Source organism: Leptidea sinapis, chromosome 23 (genome assembly GCF_905404315.1).
Source record: "Leptidea sinapis chromosome 23, ilLepSina1.1, whole genome shotgun sequence".
NCBI lineage: Eukaryota > Metazoa > Arthropoda > Insecta > Lepidoptera > Pieridae > Leptidea > Leptidea sinapis.
The window spans coordinates 9,573,075-9,597,720 of record NC_066287.1 but is presented as its reverse complement, the minus strand read 5'-3'; the positions used below and the strand labels follow the sequence as shown (position 1 = coordinate 9,597,720).

General features: G+C 34.1%; 1 protein-coding gene and 1 long non-coding RNA gene across 2 annotated transcripts in view; one reads left to right on the top strand and one right to left on the bottom strand.

Moving 5' to 3' along the window:
• Nucleotides 1-17,785, bottom strand: part of LOC126971213 (zinc finger protein ZIC 4) — a 48,547-nt gene extending 30,762 nt beyond the window's left edge. Inside the window, exons 1-2 of the mRNA XM_050817395.1 lie at nucleotides 17,492-17,785; nucleotides 7,212-8,030 (exon numbers count right to left, since the gene is read on the bottom strand). Coding sequence (XP_050673352.1) covers nucleotides 7,212-7,914 — 703 coding nt within the window. The 5' untranslated portion in view covers nucleotides 7,915-8,030; nucleotides 17,492-17,785. The remainder of the gene's footprint in view (nucleotides 1-7,211; nucleotides 8,031-17,491) is intronic.
• The window catches only part of LOC126971223 (uncharacterized), a 274,489-nt gene that overhangs the window by 136,284 nt on the left and 113,559 nt on the right, over nucleotides 1-24,646 (top strand). The window lies entirely within an intron of this gene.

Sequence of the window (24,646 nt, the reverse complement as noted above, 5' to 3'; positions counted from 1 at the left end):
CTATTCTCTTCTTAATTCAGTCTTAGAAAATGTAAACTTCTAGATAGAGCCTCTTGCTGCTACCGATGAAAACAGGCCAGGTTTATTACTTTTTTGTGCGTGGCAAGCTACGTCTTGCACTCACGATTTGTGTGTCAATTTGTGTTAGTGTGCGTGCATTGATAAAAATAGAGGTTAACAGTCAACCTCAATCTTTTCGACGTTTTCACAGCTGTTACAGTCTATCAAGAAGTATAAATGATTGTATGTATGTATTATATTGATGAAGTATCCGGTATTGTTAGTAGAACACACAGAAAGATTTCACTTTGTTACGATTTTATTATATAGTTCGAATCCCGGTAGGTGCAAACATTTATATGATGAATATAGATGTTTGTTTCCGAGTCATGGATAAGTATTTATGTATGTTTAAGTAAGTATATTGTATTAAATATATCGTTGTCTTGTACCCATAGTACAGGCAATGCCTAGTTAGGAGCGAGATAATTTGTGTAAAAGTGTGTCAATATTATATTATAATGTTAAATGTTTTAATATTAAATTTTTAAGACATAAATTTTCACACACGGGTTTGTTTGGTAAGCAATAAAGCGGTGCATGGTACAAGAGCTGCACTCGACACGGATGGGTGTACACAAAGAAACAGAACCCGGCGAGGGATGATGCGAAGGGTTCCGCATTGTTTGCACAATATTTTGAAAGCGTCATTTTATACGGCATATTAGCCAAGCACTGCATTTGATGGGGTCGTCTCCAATCATATCATAATTACGCATTGTGGGGTTTCTAGTCTTTTAATGTTCATCATGGGGTCGTCCTACCATGAAGTGAGTCCTGCTTACTTATTTACTTCAACTTCCGCGCGTATTATGACAGTTGTTGTGACAGTAATCACGACCATCATGTTTACTAAGCATCCTTACAGTAACAATGAACCCAAGGTCTTAATAAAGGTTGATGCATTCAATATAGGATAATTTATATTTTAACCCCCTTATTCATAATAGTCTGCAAGCTTAAAGCATTGCTAATTCTCACTCTGTCTCCTTCTATTGACCTAAATCAGAATGAGAAAAAACAGTCCTTAGCGGCTGTTTAAAGTTAGCGGACCATTATGAATAAGGGGGATAGAGATTATTGCTTTTTATGAAATTTTTGATTTCAACGCGATACATATATTGGATGCAGTACATTACAAACTAATTTGTTTTGTATTTTAGAGCCATTGTAAAATACTCTATTTGATTTATATTAAGAGTGGCCGTTGAGTTACTTCATGTTCTTCTCACGAGCTCTACTTTTTCAAAATATATGGTAGATTCAGTAATCACAATAAGCACTAAGTTTAAGCGTAATTTGAGTAAAGTTTATTTGACTTTGACTTTGATTACTTATCACATATTTAAATAAAATACTTTGTAAGAAATAAAAATGTTAATATTAAATGAACTAAAAATAACTTAAAAGTTAACCGAGTTTTATTATTAAGTAAAATTAACATTATTTGTTTAACCCACCGCCGTTTTGTTGACTTCACGAAAACGAAAATTTCATTTTTAATACGTGCTAAACTTTAAAAGGCTGTCTATTACTATGATGCCAAAATTAAATCTTTCGCTTTCGTGACTTTCTTTTACGAGCTCGATCATAACTTTTGCAGTTTATCTGCCATAAGTCAATTTAAAAAGTTTAGTAGCAAAGAGTTTTTATATTACATAGAATAAAATCGGATAGATTTTATAAGAGAAAAAAATACAGGTCGCTTTCCGGGAGTGCCGGGATAAGTGAAAAACTTGAACATTACCATTGTGCATCTTTGAATATTTTGGAATGGTTAGGGAAATTTTTCGCACGAATAGCATTTATGTGGTAGTAATGACAATTTATATCTATCTATATATATACATCAAAAACTTCATAACTATTACAATTATTTTACATTAAAAAGTTTACCTCTCTAAAAAAATCAACCTTCATCCATAATTTTAGCCAGATTAATATGTTATACATAGACATATTTTTCACTTCAATAATGAATGAGTTCGAACGTCTAAGCATTAATTCTCAAAATTCTTTTAAATGATTGTTTATTACCTATATCTAATTATAAAGCAGGTTTAATTTAATTATTTTCACATCAACTTTATCAAAAATCTATTAGGCTGTATACGCGTACAATTCCATTGCCTTTTGTTGTAAAGAAAAAAAACCAGTTGCAATTAGGCGCCATTTTCTGAATGTATATTTTAATAAACTACTTATTTCTTTGATTTGTTTCTTACTATTTCCCACAACTGACAGCTCATTTGCAATAAACTAATTTCCAACAACTAATTTCTTGTATCACAATGTTCTATTTCATAATAATATTGCATAAATTAGTTAATGTTTATACCTACTACTGTAACATAACGTAGTTCTGCCAACTTATCAAAAACACGCGTTAAACAACTTTAAAATTAATAATTTCACCACAGAAATACAGTCAAGATCGCTCCCTGAACGTCACGAATAAAATATTTAAGAAACATTCAAAATCTTTAGTTACGCAATTAATCAAATGGACATAAATCTAAATCTTTATCCTAGCTCGGTATAACTAGACATGTAAAATATTATCCCTCTCAACGAGTCGTTTCTTTAATTAAACCACGTTTAGTAAGTTTAGTGTTAAAAAGAACAAAAAATTCGCTTGCCGACGGCACTTTGACGTGAACTTAACAACGCCCGAGGGCTGTGGTTATCATACAAATTAGTAACACTAGGTTTTAAATGACATAAATTAATTTGGACACTAAATCAAAAATTATTTATAATTACTTAATAGCTTTATATGCACAGTACAAGTTTTTGTTTTAATATAATTTGAGCATAGAATAATTAGGTTAAATGGATTTATTTATTCACAAGATTTGTGAATGATTATTATATTAAGAATGTAAAATTAATTATGAAGTTAATTTTAAGAAGTTTGAAGACAGTATTAGGTTATAATTTATCTATACTAATATTATAAAGCTGCAGTGTTTGTTTGTTTGTTTGTTTGAACGCGCTAATCTCGGGTACTACTGGTCCAATTTGAATGATTCTTTCAGTGTTGGGTAGTCCATTTATCGAGGAAGGCTATATGCTATGTTTTTCAAAATTAGGGATCCGTAATAAAATTGCTATTTTGTAACACAAGGTGTCAAATCGAAAACCTATTTTTGCGTGTGCTGCAAAAATTATTGACAATAGAACAAAATGATGTACATGCTATAATATAGGCAATATTTTATTACTTATAAAACTATCGCGTGAATTATACTTTATATGGCAAAACAACGTTTGCCGGGTCAGCTAGTTATAAATAATAGTATTAGTCGGTAACAAACAAATAAACATGTGAAACTAAAATAAAGCATGTAAAAAGAGAGGTATACGAAACTTCAGTGTTCAAAGGTCGAATAGGATAGAATTAATCTCATTCGTAATGCGGATAGCAATTACATTAAAAAAAAAACACTTTTTGACGGGTTGGAACGCGTGTAATCGTTACCGTGTTTCTACATTCGTTTTTGCGCAAAATATTTCAGGGGGACTTAAAGGTCACGAAACATCGGGTTAGCTAAAATAATAATAAAAATGTAACTTTTACAACATTACAATGTAGCAAAACTAATGTAAAAATACAGTTACAATTGCACGCTAAATCTTTTAAAAAGTGTTTTATTTAAATGTGTATACACTTGCGTTAATTAAAGAAAATACCATAGATCATTAATACGTCTAGATAGACTATGACACTTGTGAAAGCCTCGAAAATATACGCACACTAAACTAAGACTCCCGCTTTTATCGGTTGTCTAACAGAAAGAGACTCTATCTAGACGTATAAATTATCTAAAGAACATCCTATGGATAGTAGTTACATTTGATCAGTCAAAAGAAAACAGAATCTTCTTAATCATTTTCACTAGTGGAAGGCTTTTTTGCCTAGGCTACCGCCATCAGGCGAAATTTATTTAACGAAATTTTATTAAAAAATAAAGAAGAAATCCGCTGAGTTTTACCCATTCATTTCCGAAAGGGTACTTAGTTGTTTTTATCTTTCAATTAGTAATTTCATACTCTATTTTGAAAAACAATATTTTAATATTAATAAGGATATCAGATGAACGTAGAAATCTTAGAACTTTAAGTATAAACATTTGAAATATCATTTTTAAAAACAATTACCTACTTAAATTATTAGTTTGATTTTATTTTTAAAACTTATCTTAAATAACATTATATGAATATAACAAAAACACTATTTCAAAAATAAAAGTATAATATACACATTGACCATTCAATTTCACTTATGAGATATACACAGCACTAATGTTGCACAATACGTCAGCTGTATAGCTACAGATATACTGCTACAAGCATTTCGGTGACGCGAACTCACGAGATTTCACCCAACCAAAAAGTGTCTAATTAAATATATTTATTTATTTGTATTATTTATTTATTGCGTGCGTCAGTCATAAAGCAAGTCGGTAACGCGGACCCATAAGATTTTCCCCTACCGAAGAGTGCCCAACGCGGTTAAAGAATTTTTCACTTCGAAAACAATCCTCAATAGCATCCAATTGAAATGTTAGTGGTAGCTGTGGCAAATATATTGAGCTACCGACTTCGAAACAACAGATTATGTTACATATTTGACTGGTTTATAAAAATATCAGTTTCACGGAAGGCTTGGTCGCGGACACCGAAATCGATACAGGTCCAAACACAGATAACATCAACATTATATCATTATAAATGTCGTGATATTACCTACTCGACGTTTACACAAATCTGAATTATAATCAACATATTGAATGTTATTTGAATAAAATTAACAATTGTGTTCTAGTGTTTTAAGTGACGTCATCTGACGTTTTAAAATTCTATACCTCAGGGTAAACCAAGTTAACAAGTTAACTACCTATATATTGTACTAGTTATGATTAGTACACATGATTGGAAAATAAGTTTACAATAGATTTACAGGTATTGTATGGTATAGACGGAACGCGACGAGAGAAATCTATGAAGCGATAGTAGCATGGCATGTTTTTTTTCTAGCCCCCTATTTCCCTTGGTATTTGAATTGGTTATAACAGTAGGAACGTAAACAAACAATGGATTACATTCTTAAATTTATTGTTGTTGTATTTCAATTTATTGTATTTTACTATTCTAGCTTTCTGCACTTTTTCTTTGTAATAACTTTAAACATATGTGAAGATATTTCGCATATGTGAGTGCAATTCACTATATTTTATTTACTTGTACCTATAATATATACAAAACAGCATTGTTTGATTATCAAGGTGCACATAACACAGTGGAATTAAGTAACACTTATCTAAGCAAGAAAACTCTATGAGCGCAAGAAAAATGTAGTCATTTTAAGTGTGAAAAGCTCTATGAGTTCCAGTCTACACTTCCAGAAAGGGTAATTTTTCACATTTCACACCACTGTAAGTGATACTTTTTTAAGAGTCTTAGGAAGAAAATAGCCAGACTATTTAAGTTTATTTTTATATTGTGATCCCTCAATATGTCACATTCAAAATTTGGTAAGAGGCCTTAATGTTCCTTCGAATAAAGAGAATCTTGAAGGCCAAATATGTGCTTAGGTATTACCTATTACTTAACGCACCACTCATGAAAAAAATAATTAAAATGAAAAATATAGTTATTGACAAAATGGATACATACAAATACAAAATTAGCAGCGCTTTCCGCACGCACTAGGCATGCCTATATCGCGGATGTTTTAAGATGTTTATTAACTTCCATGAATGACACAAACCTTTGTAAATAGCAAACTATTTATGTGAGAAACCAATATAGGCAAGAATAACATTAGGATCGATAGGATACTGAGAACATATTGTATATTTTTTCTCACTACTTCTTCTCGTTCTTTCCGGTACTTTACCGGAATACCGATCGAAGTAGGTGCCTACGTTTGTTCCAAAGTTTAATTGTGTTATATATTTAGGGAAGCATTTAGATTCAATATTAATATATATTTTTTAATCTACCAAGGAATAAGCGAGGTTCGTATGTTTTTAGTTTTACATTTCCTTGATTCTTCAGGTCTTACCTAAAATTTTAATTTGTTCATAAATTAGGGTGATCTAAGGTACAAACGTCCATAAAGTTACTAATTAAGGTGTAAGTAATGTTACATGGGTGTAATACCATCTAAGATGCTTTAAGAACATACCTAATTTTATTTTGCGCAACGCATTCTTCAAATTAATTTGCCTTACAATAATTTTTGTAGCATCTCGGGCCCGTGAGTTTTGTAAAGCATTTAATTAAAATTTATGGCAACCCATAAAACAATTCTCCAAAGTTTACCACAAAAAGGTCTGCTATTCACACGCGCTAGAAATAATAGTATACGGGTGCTCGGAACAAAGAGAACTATATGGCTACAGTCGAAGATGGTCAAGAAAAAAAAAGACATTAACGCAGATGGCTATTCTGGCCGTCGCCAAAGAATTCTGGGACTATTCGTCCAAAAGCCTATATTTAAAATTTAAGTGTCAATTCCCTTACAATAGTCAAGTGTGTGACAGAGACAAACGATTGAGGAAACGAGTCAGCGGAACTGGACATTTTAATTTATGGCGCCTTTTTATTTCAAAACGCACAATACGATGAATCTTTGGCTTGATCATAAATTGAAAATGAAGGATACAATTATGTCTATAATACCAAGAAACAGACTTCACAAGTCGACAAAAGATAATATTTAAGAATGTATTTGTTTGTGCTCACTGCTCAGCTTGTGTCAATTTCTTTATGTAGCATGTTTGTATTCGGAGGCATTGTGTAGTCTATGGTATTGTGAAGGCGTGTCCGATATATCGCAACAGTGCGTCCGGGCGACCGCGTGGTCACCAGCAGGGGGGTTATTCATTATGAATTAATGAGGAGTCAATTTCTCGCCCGTTCAACACACATCTGATAGAAGCCTTGACATCTTAACCCGTCATAAAAATCATAACACCATGTTTATCATAAATTTTGTATTATATTAATCTAAGTTATGTAATAAAGAATTCCTCGAGTGTGAGTGAGCGCGCTATATTGGCAATACTGTTCCCTCATCTAGAATACTTTATATTTTAGAATCAGTAATTAGAAAATAAATAGATATTAAATTATGACAGTACCTGTATGAGTCCGTTTGTGTATTTTCAAATTTTCTGATCTCGCGAAGACCTTCCCGCAGCCAGGGAACGGGCACGGAAATGGCTTCTCTCCTGTATGCACACGTATGTGATTCACTAGTTTGTACTTCGCTTTGAACGGCCTTCCGTTTCGCGAGCAGCCTTGCCAGAAACACGCATGCGTCGTACATTCAGGGCCTCCAACGTGTTCCACTGTTAAATGCGTCACAATTTCATGCATGCTTGAGAAGTGTTTATTGCATAGTTTTCTAGGAGGTGGTTGTTCTGGATCAAGCCATTGGCATCTCATGTCACGACGTGGAGGCGCTCGAACGTATCGTAGGAAGGCATGAGGTGTGTGTGGATGAGCGTGTGGTACTAGAGGAGGAGCAGCGCCTTGATAGTGAACGTCACCGCGCCAGTCCCAACTCTGTTCTAGAGGTTGTTGCGGAAAAAGTTCGCCACAGCCACCGTATTCTCGTAAATAACCCGGCTGGTATGAATGTAAGGGATACGGCTGGTAATGTGGAGGATGGTGAGTTGGAGGGTGGGGCGCAGCTGCTCTGTGCTGCGGTCCAACTCCGCAGCCAGGTTGTGGTGACATCTTCAGGCCGTACGACGCAAGGTGTGCGTGGTTCGTCTCCAGAAACGCGTTCATTGCGGGGGTGGCCGACACCGGCGCATAGCCCCATTCGCCTGCCACCATCCACGCTGCGGGCTTTCCCGCTGCTGCCTTTCTCCAACAAAACCTCTCTCCCAAACCTCGGCTGCTCCAGGCTTACACCACAGCAACAGCTTTTTAGCATCCACTCTATCAGCGACCTATAAAACAATAATATCACAAATGAATACAAAATTAACGACACATCAATTCCACAATAAACGATATCCCAAAGGCTATATCTCGCGCGTGGTGATCCCGAGACAAATTTAAAGCCATTTCTCAAAATAATAACGTACATTCAGGCACCCATAACCGGCATCGATCGTTCATTTATACTAAAAAAAAGTGAAGCAGGCACTATTGGACATTAAATTAAAGTGTGGGTAAATTTATAGGACATTTTTATACGCCTGAGACAAAAATTCCAATTGTGTTCATGTATATTTAATTTTAGTTTATTTGTTAGTTCAACTCCAATCTTTTTTACTGCGGTTTTAGCATCGATAGTTTATCAAAATGGTTTTATGTTTAAACCTGTGTGCATAAAAGTTAAATAAGTTTAGTATGCCTTAATTTTTTCCAACCAATTTAAAATACATAATGTTGGGTAGTAAAAACTTTATGTTTGTGCAACTATAAATTAAAAAGGCGAATAGGTAAGTATTTATTTGTACATAAAAGTAAGTTTGTGTTGAAGTTTAAGCATATTTATATGCCGGCTAGATTATGGGTACCACAACGGCGCCTATTTCTGCCGTGAAGCAGTAATGTGTAAACATTACTGTGTTGCAGTCTGAATGGTGCAGTAAATAGTGCAATAACTGGGCAAATGCGACTTAACAACTTATGTCTTAAGGTGAAGAGCGCAATTGTATTGCCACTCAGAATTTTTGGGTTAGTCAAGAATCCTGAGCGCAATGCAATGGGCATTGTAATGGTGTCAATTACCATCAGCTCAACGTCCTGCTCGTCTCGTCCCTTATTTTAATAAAAAATAATATATATTAAATATGTATTTAAATGCTTATAGTTTGTCGGCCGGTATTCCTCAGATTATCACAACTTTATTGATTGAGCCTTTATTTATCAATTTTGATATTGAATTCATTCTTATACAGTAACTAGCTGACCCAGCAAACGTTGTATTGCCGATATTAAAATCGCGATACAAAACTAACTGTTGATCGTAGATGGGTGAAAATTTGAAGTTGTATGTATTTTTTAATGCTGACTCATAATCAAATTTAAAAAAAAATGGCGTAGACCACCCTTAACATTTAGGGGGATGAAAAATAGATTTTGTCCGATTCAGACCTACCCAATGTGCACTCAAAATTTGATGAGAATCGGTCAAGCCGTTTCGGAGCAGTTCAAAGTATAACACCATGACACGAGAATTTTATATATTAGATTATATAACATAAGTATGTTAAAGCCTTACGCTATAATATAAGAATAAATAAGTTATTTCAAACGAGACTAAGCTTAGAGAGATTTAATTCTTGAATTTCCAAAAGAAAACGTTTTCAAACACAGAATAATTGATGTTCGATGATAGGTCTTTGATATTAGAATTAGTTGGTGTAAAATATTGCCTTTATATTCTATCTTACATTAAATATTTTTATACCTTTAGACTTCGGTAAGAGAGAAGTGGGTTTTGAGTTATTCTAATTAAATAAAACACTTTTTAAGGATTAAAACGCGTAAAAGTTACATTTTTATTTTAGTTAACCCGACGTTTCAAGACCTTTCCAGATCTCGTTGTCAGGGGGACTGCAGATGAAGTGAGTCAAAGATAGTATTTGACATAGTTGTCATTATAAAGTTTAGCGCCATTTATTTCCTCGGAGGTGGTATTTGCTGTACACAGATGGTTTTTGGCAGATGGTTTATTCAAATTATTAAATGTTTAGTATAAATTACTGGCCAAATACTGGCAAAAATAAAGCTATTAAAATATATACGTTTAGTTGTGTATATTGCGATGGTATCCCTACCAGCCAGCATCATGCCTCCTACACACATATTTTTTAATTCTGCATTAACGAATTTTCCGTTATTATTATGTGAACTGGTTTTTCAACTACAATTTCTACTAAATAGTTGAAAAATAATTTAAATCAATATGTAATATGTAAAGCTTAAGTAGATATACAGCCTTTACATAAAGATATTTGTTGTTATTTATGAAATTGGATATTTACTATGGTGGCTTTAATACAAACAATATTTAGGGGATGTTTAGGTGTCGTATCAAATTGCCTTTCTGGATCTTCTCAAATTATTTCAAATGAGCCTATTTTTAAAATTCCAAAATTTTTAAGTTAACTAAGTAAATTCAATATTAGCATCAATTATCTTGGTCCACAAAATGATATTACACTGAAGACAAAACATATTATCAACATGACTTAAGATACAACGGTTTAAAGTGGAGATAAAATAATAAATAGTTGAGAACTAAATAAAAAATTATTTATTTCCATTTGAGTGATGTATTTAATACAGAACAGATACAGGATTGAAAGGATAATCGCATTATGTGAAAACAATATTGTTTATCCATTGTTTAGTGCACTTCATCGTTCTTCGTTCCACGTGGTTTGGGCCCGGGAAATATTACCTGAGCCAGTTAAACAATATCATTCCTCCAGATACACATCTAATCTGTACAGAATCTGTGGGCATCCCGCGGTGTGGCCGCCTGTCACAAAGCAACGGGTTGACAGATCTCCATAGACTATAGACTGACAAGCAATAGGATTACTAAAAATCTGACATTTTGTAACGATTGAAAACAATTTCCGAAGCATTGAACTTCTTTAGTCACGCCATATTTAACTGTATTCGATGTATTTTTTGCAGCTGCTGGGATTAAGAGATTTGTTTTAATCACATTAAGGACAAAAGTGCTATTTTTGTGTGAAACAGTTACATCTTAATTTCCTAATGGGATTTATTCGCTTGAATGATTTATAGTTTTAAATAGTATTCATGTTTGTATTCTATGTGACGTAAAATATTGCAGTAGTTTGGTTTATTGAATTCGTGGTAAAGTTATATTCAAAGGAAAACGTTGCAATCGTGTAGATACTATACCATATCCATATTTATTAGTAGCTCATGGGTCAAATTGATTTGACCAAAGATAAGATTTTAATTTAAGAATTACTATCAAAGGATAAAATAATTAAATTTGTGACTATTTATTTTTGCGGGCAATTATATCTTTCGTTCTTAACATATGTTTTATATTTACACTAGATACACCAGTCCACTAGAAACATTTACAGTGCTACATTTGCTTATAGATATTTTGGTCAAGAATTCTTTGCCAGAATCTCCAGAATACACTTTCAAAGTTTCATTATAATCTGATCAATGGTATTGGAATTTATAGGGAACAAACATGAGAATATTGATTTTTATTTAAATACATAATACATACTGCACGTAGGCATGATATTACTAGCACATTTTCTGCAACAATTAAAGACGAGAAAAAATAAGAGCAACTGCCATAAATTTCGCTGACTGCTCAAAATCCGTGTCTTTATTGAACTTTATCACTCTTATATTTCGAAATTTAAATTCAAATATTTTATTCTAAATAGGGTATGATATCACTTCTTAAAAAAGGCATTTATTTTCTCAAAGTTAATTCCTTTAGAATTCTTTTTGATGTCACGTCAAAACAGTAAGCATATATTGCCTGTATTATATGTTAAAAGACAATGATAATATATTTAATACAATATACTTACTTAACCATACATATATTCATTAAATACATTTAAACATCCATGACTCGGAAACAAACATCTATATTCATCATATAAATGCTTGCACCTACCGGGATTCGAACCCGGGACCTCTAGCTTAGTAGGTAGGATCGCTAACCATTGGAAATGGCGCTCTGAGAGGGAAAAAGCAGTGTAAGAATGAATTTTCAACGTCATTCAAAAAGTATACCTCAGTCCTCAGAAGAACGGGCACGAGAAACTCAGCGGGCTTCTTTTTTTCATAAAAAAAAAATATGATTACAAAGTATTAACGTACAATAAAACTTATTATTTGATAGCCAATAGGCGTCCGCCATTTCCCGTAAAATTATCCAATTTGTACGGGAAATGGCCGATAATGTACTAAAAAATGTAATGTGTGTTTTTTTATGAAAATACAGGACGCAGGACGTTCAGATGATGGTAATTGATACGCCCTTCCCATTACAATGCAGTGCAGTCAGGATTCTCGAAAAGCCCAAAAATTTTGAGCGACACTACAATTGCGCTCGTTACCGTGAGACATAAGATGTTAAGTCTCATTTGCCCAGTAATTTCGCTACGGCGCCCTTCAGACCGAAGCACAGTAGGTAATGTTTACACATTGCTTCACGGCAGAAATAGGCGCCGTTGTGGTACCCATAATCTAGCCGGCATCCTGTGCAAAGGAGCCTCCCACTTTAATAAAAATAACTTTTATTGACTCATTTCACACGATTTATTAGCAGATGATTTTAAAGTAAATAAATTTACATTGAGAGAGAGAGATAGACTTGGACATTGGGCTTATAAATAAATGTACTAAAATTCATTAGAAGAAAATACTGTTGTTTGGTATTGGACTTAATTTTAAATTTAAAATATTTTGATACACTGTAATTTATCTAACATTATTAACTACTTTTATCCGAGTTGTAATATATGTTAAGGTATACATACATATATTCATTTTTATTGTTGGATTACCGAATAAATAAATGCATTTATTTATCGATTCTCTTTTGATTACACAAATGGCGTTTTGAGAGAGAAGAATCGGCGAAGAAATTCTTTCATTCTTAATACCTATAGGTAATTTATACAATGTTGGCTGGTGACCGATGCGCTTCTCTTCTTATGTAGGTAATGAATTTATTATCAAAATTATAAATATTTTTGTCAATAACGAAATTTGGTGGTGCATTCTTCATCTCATAAATAAAATTAATTTGAAATCAAATACTTTTAAGGGACACGAATCGAAATAAGAACTATTCTATCTCAAACAGTGTGCGAAGTTTGATTAAAATTGGTTCAGTAGTTTACGAGTTCATCGCGGACAAACAAATATACAAAGATTGGCTCTGTCGCTAGTCATTGCTATAGCTAAACATGGTCATAATCAGGTCCCAGGTTGTCGAGTAAGATTAAAAGCAGAGCCTATTTTTAATAAAACGAAACATATTTGACATAGCCAACATTGACAACCTGTATAGCCGAGTGGTTAGAGATCCTACCTACTAAGCTAGAGGTCCCGGGTCCGAATCCCGGTAGGTGCAAGCATTTATATGATGAATATAGATGTTTGTATCCGAGTCATGGATGTTTAAATGTATCTTTGTATGTTTATATGAATATATGTATGTTTAAGTAAGTATATTGTATTAAATATATCATTGTCTTGTAACACATAACACAGGCTATATATGTTTAACTTGGGGCAAGATAATTTGTGTAAAAAGTGTGTCAATATTATTATTATTATATTATAGCCTATATGTTATACGTAAGTGGTTATATAGTAGGTAGGTTTTAACTGGAACAGTATGGGAAAATTCCAATCAAGAAAGTTTTTCATTTTTCTCATTTGCTCTTTTCTTGTGTTTTTGTATGGTCAAGCGCGAGTTGTCCACTAAAATGAATCATTTTATTATATATCATTTTAACATTGAAAAAAAATATTCTGATACTCAAAATTTATTCAAATTGTTTTCACAAAAAAATAGTGCGAATGGTTCCTAAGACACTTTTTCCGTATGTTCTCTTGATTAGGATTTTCCCATACGGTCCCAGTTAAAAAAATACACTTTATAACAACTTACGTATAAAAAAAAAGGTTATGTCTATTAATGTTTTTTTTTTTATTAAAGAAAAGTCTGCTGTTAATCTTACTCACCAACTTCGCTTGATAAAAATAGAGCACAATATATACAAATTTTGTGTCACGTTGTTTGCACGCGAACTCCTAAGCCACTGAGCCAATTTTAATCAAATTTCGCACACTGTGTGATCCAACTTGAGGGATAGGATATTATTTATTTCGGTATATGTCCTTTAAAATTATTCAATTTATGAAATGTTTGAGTTAAAAAGAAAACACCCCGTATATCCCTTCTCTTGGACTTTAGGGCCCTAGCTTATTAAGTCAGTGTTTGTAAACACTGGGTCATATAGGTACTCTACATACCTAATTAGGGTAGAAGTAGGCATAGGAAGATACGATCGTATCTGATTCAGATGAGATCAAGGGATGTACCCACCAGCGACCTGGCCAAGAGGTATAACTGTCACTATGACTACATATTATAAGATAAAGTCCTCCGCCCCGTCTGTCTGTTTGTCTGTTCGCGATAAACTAAAAAACTAAACCAGTGTGAGGTACCTTGCACAGGATGCCGGCTAGATTATGGGTACCACAACGGCGCCATTTTTCTGCCGTGAAGCAGTAATGTGAAAGCATTTCTGTGCTTCGATCTGAAGGGCGCCGTAGCTAGTGAAATTACTGGGCAAATGAGACTTAATATATTATGTCTCAAGGTGACGAGCGCAGTTGTAGTGTCGCTATGAATTTTAGGTTTTTCAAGAATCCTGAGTGGCACTGAATTGTAATGGGTAGAGTGTATCAATTACCATCAGCTGAACGTCCTGATCGTCTCGCTCCTTATTATCATAAAAAAAATCTACTGCATCGATTTTTATGCTATTTTCGCCAATGGATAGCGTGTTTCTTGAGGAAGGTTTTACTATATAATTTCTTGTATATATTTTGTATACATAAACGATATTTGTTGAAGGTGTCGGAAAAAAATAAACCGTCTGGAACCTTTTAACGAAAACGCTGTATAAACCCTTTGAGCTATTGCAAAATAATGTATGGTGGAATTTTGTATCTTAAATAAGTCTACAGAAAAGTCCATGATAGTATATGTCTATCTCTTAAGGATAACATACTATGTATATCCATTTCAATACTATAAAAATTTGGCAATTATACTGCGGTAATGTAATAGTTACTTATGCAACTGTTGAGTAGGTAATAAGGAGTATTAAAACACGTATGTAGGTGATAATAGTAGTATCATGAGTGTTTTAATACCTAATTATCAACAGTTGCATACAATACTTTATCTACACCCACAATATGAATCCTCTATAAAAGATTCTGAAACAGCTTACTGCTAACATTAAAAAAGCCAGTCCTAGTAACAATAATATTTATTTATTAGGAAGACAAACAGCTATTAGCTATCTTATATGTTAATTTACATAACTGTGAGCCAATTATAGGTCTCCACCACTAGTAATATCATCCAAAGGAGTGTTATTATGAAAACGGATGATATAATGTTGTATTGAATTTCATTACAACACTCGTTTGGATGATGTAATGGTTAATAGGACATTTGGTGTTTTAATGTTGGCAATAAGCTAACTGTTTTAGAATATTTAATAGAGGATTTAAAGCATGGGTGTAGATAAAAGCTGTTTACACAAATAGGATATTAATCCTTATCATTTTATTACTACATAATCTAAAATCATTCACATTTATGAAATACGTTATTGTTTCGTTTTTAACTCATTAACTTTGATTACATATTTCCGATGGCTTTAGCCTACATTATTCCCAAATATTTACATCATTTTTTTACAGAACAGCTGGTTATTGGTACGCCCTACCCATTACAATGCAGTGCCGCTCAGGATTCTTGAGAAATCCAAAATTTCTGAGCGGCACTACAGCTGCACTCGTCACCTTAAGACATAAGTCTTATTTGCCCAGTAATTTCACTAGCTACGGCGTCCTTCAGACCGAAACACAGTAATGTTTACACATTACTGCTTCACGGCAGAAATAGGCGCCGCTGTGGTACCCATAATCTAGCCGGCTTCCCGTGCAAAAGAGCCTCCCACTGGTTTGTTTTGTTAATTTACTGGTAGAATGAACTGGTAATTCTATATTTTATTTTATAGTTCACTCATGTTTGATTTGAAAAACAAAATTTTATGAACGATGCGGGATTCGAGCTCACGACCTCCGGCGTTCCGTGCCGGTGCTCTAACCAACTGAGCTAACCGTTCGAGTACCGCCTCGCAATAAAATTATGTTTGCTTTGTTCAACTCTCAGGTTGTGGCTTCACCTACAGGATCTACTTTACAGTTGATAACCTGCTCAACCCCAATATTTGCATACTAGGCACGGAACGCCGGAGATCGTGGGTTCGAATCCCGCATCGTTCATAAAATTTTGTTTTTCAAATTTTATTTGTGTATTAATCCTAGAAGTGGGGGTTATCACTTTAAAAACATAACATATCATGTATGATTTGTTTCAGTTTATCTTTCTTAAGAGTTTATTACACACTTTTTTTTTGTTAATATTACTTAAGAGTTAGTATATATACAATATAATACATATTATCTGTATTGATCACGTATGAAGATTAATGAATTACCTATCTTTACAACAGCGTAGAGAATACAGAGATCAAGTTTTCCTTTTCAAAATATTACATAATTACTTAATTGATTCCAATCGTATTTTAAGTAACATTAAACTTAACTGTCGAAAACATACACGTTCTATAGATACATTATTTGAACTAATTATACTAGCAATTGTTTTATTATAAGAGCATGCAACACTTATAATCATAATTATAGTCACTTAGACATTTTTCATAGCCGCTATCCAACTTTTACTAAAGAAATTAAAGAATATCTTAAAGATCCTTAAAATATGTCCAACCGATAAATTTGATAAATTTTGTTTCATTTGTATTTTTGTGTACTTTTTTCGCCTTATGTTTAATTGTATATAAAATCGTTATATTTTGTATTATATTCACTCCTACTTTGTTTATATTTAAGTAGAAACTTTATTGGCTTGTGTAATATAAATTATGTGTTACAATGTGTATATAACTTAAGCTGTTTGTTTTCCAATAAATAAATAAATAGTGAACTAAAATTATTTTGTATAATATAGTATTGACAAATTATCAATCACCTAATTTATAAATTCCTGCATGTGTGCAGTTAAACAACTTAACTGTTTAGTATTAATCGTTATTTAACTGTTAATAATTGTATGTAAGACACATTAAAACCTTTTAATAGGTATAACTTATAATAATTTTCCCGTCGGTATAGAAAACACATCTCACAAAATTTAATTATAAACATTTTTGTCATGCTTAAAGTATTTATTTTATATGAGAAATTCTTCTCTGAATTAATGTAAGTAGCAGATATCATATATCATTGCTAAGCTTAAATAATTTATGAAATATATGAAAGTAGGTAATATTTAAGTGGAAAAGGCTTCAAATTAAATTAGATGAGTCACTTCTTGAAAAATTTTAGATCAATTTTACCTTCTGTTATTTCTCCTTAGGAATCTTATACCTCTCTGCCTTTTTACTTATATTTTATAATTATAAACAATAAGTTATTTTTAATTATTATTGATACAACAATTAATTAAAGGTATCTTAGGTATGTTTAATCTATTTCTACTATATATAAACATAATATAAAGCTACATTAAAAAAAATATATAATTGTATATTACCTTAAAAATTGTACTTTTCTTTGAGTATCTAGTAAATTGGAAAATCCAACGCGTTGAAATTTATGTTCACAATACACAAACACACATTTTGTTGAATTAAACCTTAGAAAACTATTGAAAATCTTTTATTATCACATACAAACAAGACCAAAAACGTAATATTCGACCGTTGACGTAATTGGGCTAAGTAAGCGGATTCGTTGAATGAAATTTTACGGTTTGTTTTTTTTCGATCGTTGAAACGGTTCGCGGCGTGAGTCCTCTGACTCCGCTGAGACACTCAGCATGACTGTGGGATCCCGCCACGACGCCCCTCAAAACAACCGACATGCTTCTTAGAAAATGTTCGGACCAGCCGGGACAGAAGGCGCGATCGCAGCCCTAACCGTTCCTTATAGGGCGGGTCAAAGTAAACTTTTACATCCAATAGATTAAGCTTTTGAACGAACACATGCACATATAGTCATCCCGCTCTAACACACTGAGGAGCAGTTATTAAACAGAGAAACAAGATTGTTTCCAAAGGAAATTCAATGTATTTTTAAGCTTTATCAGTATTGTAGACAATGTGTGAACGAAAATTTTCCTTTTTCTTCAGTATTTGTATGAAAGGGACGCAAGTAATACGAAATCTCTGCTAATATTGTGTTTTATTGTGGGAAGGAAAACACATGTAGACAATTTTAACTTAATACATGTCACGCTGAGAGCACGTGTAGAGTTGCGTATAATATTTTGTTTAGATATCTGCTGTTATGGGGACTTTTGTTTACTTGCATTGTTTATGTATTTTTATTTAGGCGGGCACAATAAATTATTGATATAAAAAAATATATAACATAGGTAAGTATTAATTTAAAACCTCAACGTAAATAACATTACTTACTCTATTACTTTTTAATCGGTATTAAATTCAAATCTACTGAGATATGATAGAAAATATTTATATTACCTAATGCACCCTGTTTTGTTAGTATATCTACCAGTTTTACCAGTGGCAGGCTCCTTTGCACAGGATGCCGGCTAGATTATGGGGACCACAAGGGCGCCGTAGCTAGTGAATTTACTGGGAAAATGAGACTTAACATATTTTGTCTCAAGGTGACGAGCGCAATTGTGGTGCCACTCAGAATTTATGGGTTTTTCAAGAATCCTGAGCGGTAAATCATTGTAATGGGCAGGGCGTATCAATTACCATCAGCTGAAAATCTTGCTCGTCTCGTCCCTTATTTTCATTAAAAAAATACATTTTTTCATACATATTTCACATTGTTCATAATATGCTTACGTTGATACGCCATACAGAACAATAAAATAGCGAATCTAAACGTAATACCAGTTATTTATTATAAAATTTTGTGATAAGAATAGAGCCTAATAATTTACGCAAATTAATTATACTTTTAAAACTATTTAAAATTAGAATAAACTATAAAAAGGTTTTATATCCAACAAAAGACACGCCCTTCAAAGCTGTAAGCTTGGATTGGCGCAAATAAAGTTGGGTGGGTTCACACTCCCGCGCAACAGTTCCTGATTTTAAATTGAATAACAAAACAATAACACACGGGTATTAAATTTAAGTATAACTTTAGTATAACAGTAATCTAATTAGCTTATACAAAGCATAATAAAACGTCCAAAGTACTTAATACGTAGACAATAGCGTTGAATTTTGTTTGGTAGTTGTTTGAAGTTAAGCTCTTTCAGACTGGTAAGGATTTTGTGATTAATTTAATACTTATTTATACTTGACCACTTTCCTCACGCAATGGACTTTTTGCTAGTCATACTGTAACGTGATCAGTTTGCCATCACACTTTTTGTTCAATTCGTTTTATGGACTTTTATTGACTTCTTTGCATCGGAACCTGTGGCGGTTTTATTCTCAATGGGCATCTCATTCTTAAAACATTATAAAGTTCTTTGATGTGGGGGTGAAAAACAATATTGAATGGGCTAAAAATACCCCCCATTTAGAATGAATATATAAGATCAATCACATCGTGTGTGGTCTCTGAGGCTGGGTTGCACCAAATGACGTTAGCAAAAGTAACTTTAGAAAAGAATTGCCTCAGTCAGAAAATGGACCAACAGACAGGATAGCACACTGGATGTCTGCTTTAGTTTGTAAGTTTATTAATTATATCAACTAATATAGAATAAGATTGTTACTAACATTTATATGCAATTTATTATTGTATTTACTAACTTAGGTTAAGTATTTCACTAACATTTATTTATATGGATCTATTGTTGTCGAAAAAAATATTAATAATAAACATGTTAAAGTGCCGGTTAAGCAATAAATTAGTTGCACAATTAGACAATTTTTAGATGACTTCATAACTTTAACTATTAACCCTAACCGTCCAATTTTTGACGGTTAAGGCTATTGTTAATCTTAAATAGCTAAATAGCGACCTATCAAAAGTCTCAAATAAATATTCAATATTGACTTGTAATTTTACTTTAAACTTTAACCATGCCAAGGAATACGATGGTGCATTCCGCATGTTAAAGTTAGCGTTACTGTTAACATTAAATTTGACTTAAACCTTAACTATAACACGTAATATGGTGCAAGCCAGCCTTAATGGAGACAACTCAGACAGGTAGATACGTTAAAGACGATTGTTTTGGAAAGGATATTCTTCGTGTCTCTGATTAGTAATTACTCGGATCCAAAGTTATGAATGAATCGTATAATTTATAAATGTGGCGAATCTTTACGGTTATAACAACTTATGTAGAATGTAAGGTGATGCAGAGCTGTAACAGATTCAGTAGGTACTATGTGAACGGCTAGATCACTCGGCGTTGCGTAGAGACCTCGTTTCATTGTGTGTCTTCTACCGCATTTATCATTGAAATGTTCCGAAGAGCTGTTTGACCTGACTCCTGTTACCGATTCTGTCATCGAACCACACGCCACATAATTTGACATCACCGTTTAGATGTGTGGCATTCTTCCAAAGTGCGATTTTCAAGGAATATACTGACCATGTACAACAAAACTATAGAATGAGCTTAGTGTGTGTAAGCTGTAACTTAAATAGAACTTATAAATGTCTTATTTTTTTTTTACGAGTATGACGTTCAGCTGATGGTACTTGATACTTCCTGTCCATTACAATCCAGTGCCGCTCAGGATTCTTGAAACATCCAAAAATTCTGGGCGGCACTACAACTGCGCTCGTCACCTTGAGACATAAGATGTTAAGTCTCATTTGCCCAATTTCACTAGCTACGGCGCCCTTCAGACCGAAACACAATAATTCTTACACATAACAGCTTCATGGCAATTTCCAATCTTTCTCTACGGGGCTGAAACCTGGTCCCCTAGACTGCAAGTCCGCCGCAAAATGGATACCTTAGAGATGTAGTGTTGGAGGCGACTCCTGAAGATCTCTTGGACGGCTTTCAGAACCAACAATTCCATCTTAAAATACCTGAAGATATAAGAAAGGCTATCGTCGACTGTGCAACTACGAATTCTCAATTTCTTTGGTCAAATCTCCAGAAATAAGGATCGATTGAGCGATTAATTGATTAACCCTCACCCACGCGATGGACGAATCTTATCAAAGCCACCCACCTGTGGTGGAGTGCTCCAGCAAAGCTACAAACCGTCAAAAGTGGAGGAGCATCGCGAGGGAGGCAGTGCTATCCAAAATTAAGAACACCAACAGCGACTAATGTTGCATCATCTTAGCAACCACGACCACTCTTTCAAGAGTGACCGATTGAGAAGATGAAGAAGGGGCAGTAGAAGACCCAGAGAATATTAGAGGGCATTGAGATTGCGCAGATGGGGCGTGGGTAGATTAAAAAATATAGTCTAAAAAGGCAAAAAAATACACGAAAATACTCTAGAAAAAAACATATTCTCAAAATGGGCGGCGAGCAAAATAAGGTTGAGAAACTATGATCTAGATAAATGTATTTTCAGATTCCTATGAGCTGACGGCAAACGCAAAAGAATGAAGGGCTTACATAGTAATCGACGAGGAACTTTAAAAGTAAAAGTTTTAACCAACATAGGGAAATCGACAAATTTTGACAGTACTTAGAATAAGAGCACCATATTAGATATATTTTGACGATGAGCTGTTTGGTTATCCATTTTAAACAGCTTCAGTCTTTCGTCATATGATTTTTATAGTCTTTGTGTAAGCCAACCGAATACGACAGATGCCTTAATAGAAATATACTGCTCACCTACCTTCAAGTTAACCCCGTGATGGTCATTTGGAGACTAACATGGTATCAGTGGCAGGCTCCTTTGCACAGGATACCGGCTAGATTACGGGTACCACAAAGATGCCATTTTCTGCTCTGAAGCAGTAATGTGTAAGTATTATTGTGTTTAGGTCTGAAGGGCGCCGTAGCTTGTGAAATTACTGGGCAAATGAGCCTTAACATGTTATGTCTCAAGGTGCCGAACGCAATTGTAGTGCCGCTCAAGATGATTGTTTTCTTCAAACATGCTGAGTGGCACTGCATTATAATGGGCAAGGCGTATCACTTACAATCAGCTGAACGTCATGCTCGTCTCGTCCCTTATTGTCATAAAAAAGTGAAAACTTGAACATAAACTTTGTGCATTTTTGAATATTTTGGAATGGTTAGGGAATAATTTGGCACGAATTATATATTCATTTATTGCGCTATCGTACACAAAAATGACAACCCTCCAGCTTACGAATTTTCGATCAGGTCACAAGTCCTGACGCGCGTTTCACATTTTATACGACAGAGCCATTTTTTTTTATAAATAATGGCTCTGTCGTAAATCCTATTACTCCACTGCTTAATATCTAAATGATCGGATAGCCTGGGACTAGATTGTGATTATTTTATAGTGATAGAAATGACTGTACAATATTGTATATTTTTATTGAAAAGAGCGCAAAAAAAGAATGCTGGGAGAGTTTCTTGCGCCGCTTTTTCTCTCTCAGAGCGCCATTTGTTTCCGAAGCGGTAGTAGTATCTAGTAGTAGTAGTAGTATAAGAAATGACATCAAAAAGAATTCAAAAGGAATCAATTTTGAGAAAATAAATGCCTTTTATGCCTTTTTATATCCATCCCAAGAAAAGTGCTCAACGCCGCTAAAGAAATTTTCACTTCAAGAATTTACATACTAAACAATATCAATATTAAAAGCACACATAAATCCAGTCAGCTCTAGATGTACAATTATTAAGTATTACCCCTTGCAAAAGCAGAATTGTAAAATGAGGCTATTGTTTCGTGGTAGACATCCCACCGAGTGAAATTTTCAGCCCCTTTTTAAGTATATTTCAAATAAATAACCTAATTATTTAGTGCGTGTTTTAGGAGTGATGCTATAAGTACAAATTACCGTGGCACAATGTCTCAGCACGACACCGCTTTTATTAAAAGCCCGACAGATGGCGTTCTGGACCCTTGTATTTACAAGTTGTACAAACCAATTTTTTAATAATTTGAAACTTGCAATCAATAGAATTTATAACAGTACAACTTTGCTTTAGATACTAAGTAGGTCTTTCCTATGACCTTACTTTAAAATCATCTAAATTGCGAAACTGAAGTGGCTGTAAGCAGGGCACAACTCGACCCAGGGCTCGACGGACTGATGGCCGTTGGGACAGTAAAGTCCTCGAATGGCGGTTCCAAAAGACGTAGTTTATATAGATGGACCAACGATCTGGTCAAGATCGCCAGAATACGTTGGATGAGGGCAACGCAGGATCGATCCTCATGGCGATCTTTGGGGGAGGCCTTAGTCCAGCAGTGGGTGTCTTCCGGCTGATATGATGATGACGATGATGATGAAATTATGACTTTTGTTCATACTTTTATATTAAATATTTTAGATAATTTGTATGTCTTGATATAGCCTCTTGCTATTAGAAAACGCATGACAACTGGCCAGGCTTATTACGTGTGCATGACAGCTACGTCTTCGTCACCCGCGATACGTCAGTCATTTTGTTTTAGTGTGCCTGCGTTGCTGAAAATAGAGGCTAACTAGGCAACGCTCCTGTGATTCCTCTGGTGTTGCAAGAGATTGTGGGCGGCGGTGATCACTTAACAACAGGTGACCCGTACGCTCGTCTGTCCTCCTATTCCATAAAAAAAAACTGTTTGTAGCTATTTTTTGGACATGTTCACACATGTCACAGTCTATCTAGATGTATAAATTGTATAAGGTAGGTATAAAACAAATCTTTTGACTATATTTACGATACTATGATTACATTTAAACAAAGGGCACAAAGATGTAATACTCACTGATACCAACATATTTGTGACGTTTGCTGTCGAGATATTTGGTCCAAAGATTGCACAAAGAGAATGTACAAAGTCCTATCTAAGCGCCTCATTGAGTCTACTGGGTTCCCAAGCGCTGGCGGCTATTTTGGTCTACAGATGTATACAGCCTAGCAATCCAACGGGGAAATGCTGCCAGTACTCTTGGTACACTTCCCGAAACGATATTATAATACTCCCAAGTTGAGCTGTAATATTTACAGCAGAGAGCAATTTTAAGGTGTCACACCCAAAGGGTAAAAACGGAACCCTATTACTAAGACTCCGCTGTCCGTCTGTCTGTTAGCAGGCTGTATCTCATAAAACGTGATAGTTAGGCAGTTGTACACGATTCATATATTGGATGCAGCACCTTACAAACTAATTTATTTTTATTTATGAAATAAGGGACGAGACGAACAGGACGTTCAGCTGTTGGTAATTGATACGCCCTGCCCATTACAATGCAGTGGCGCTCAGGATTCTTGAACGACCCAAAAATTAGGCACTACAATTTCGCTCGTCACCAAGGTCAAGAGACATAAGATGTTCGGTCTCATTTGCCCAATAATTTCACTAGCTACGGCGCCCTTTACACCGAAACACAACAATGTGGCAGAAATAGGCGCCGTTGTGGTATCCATAATCTAGCCGGCATCCTATCAAAGGAACCTCCCACTTGTTTGTTATGTATATTACAGCCATTCTTAAATACTCTATTGATGTGAAAGAATGGCCGTTGAATTCCTTGTCTCTACTACACGAACTCTACTATGTCCTAACACATGGTAGATTCAGAAAATTAAATATTAATAATGACTATTGAAAAGCGCTGTGTTTAAGCCTATTCAAATAAA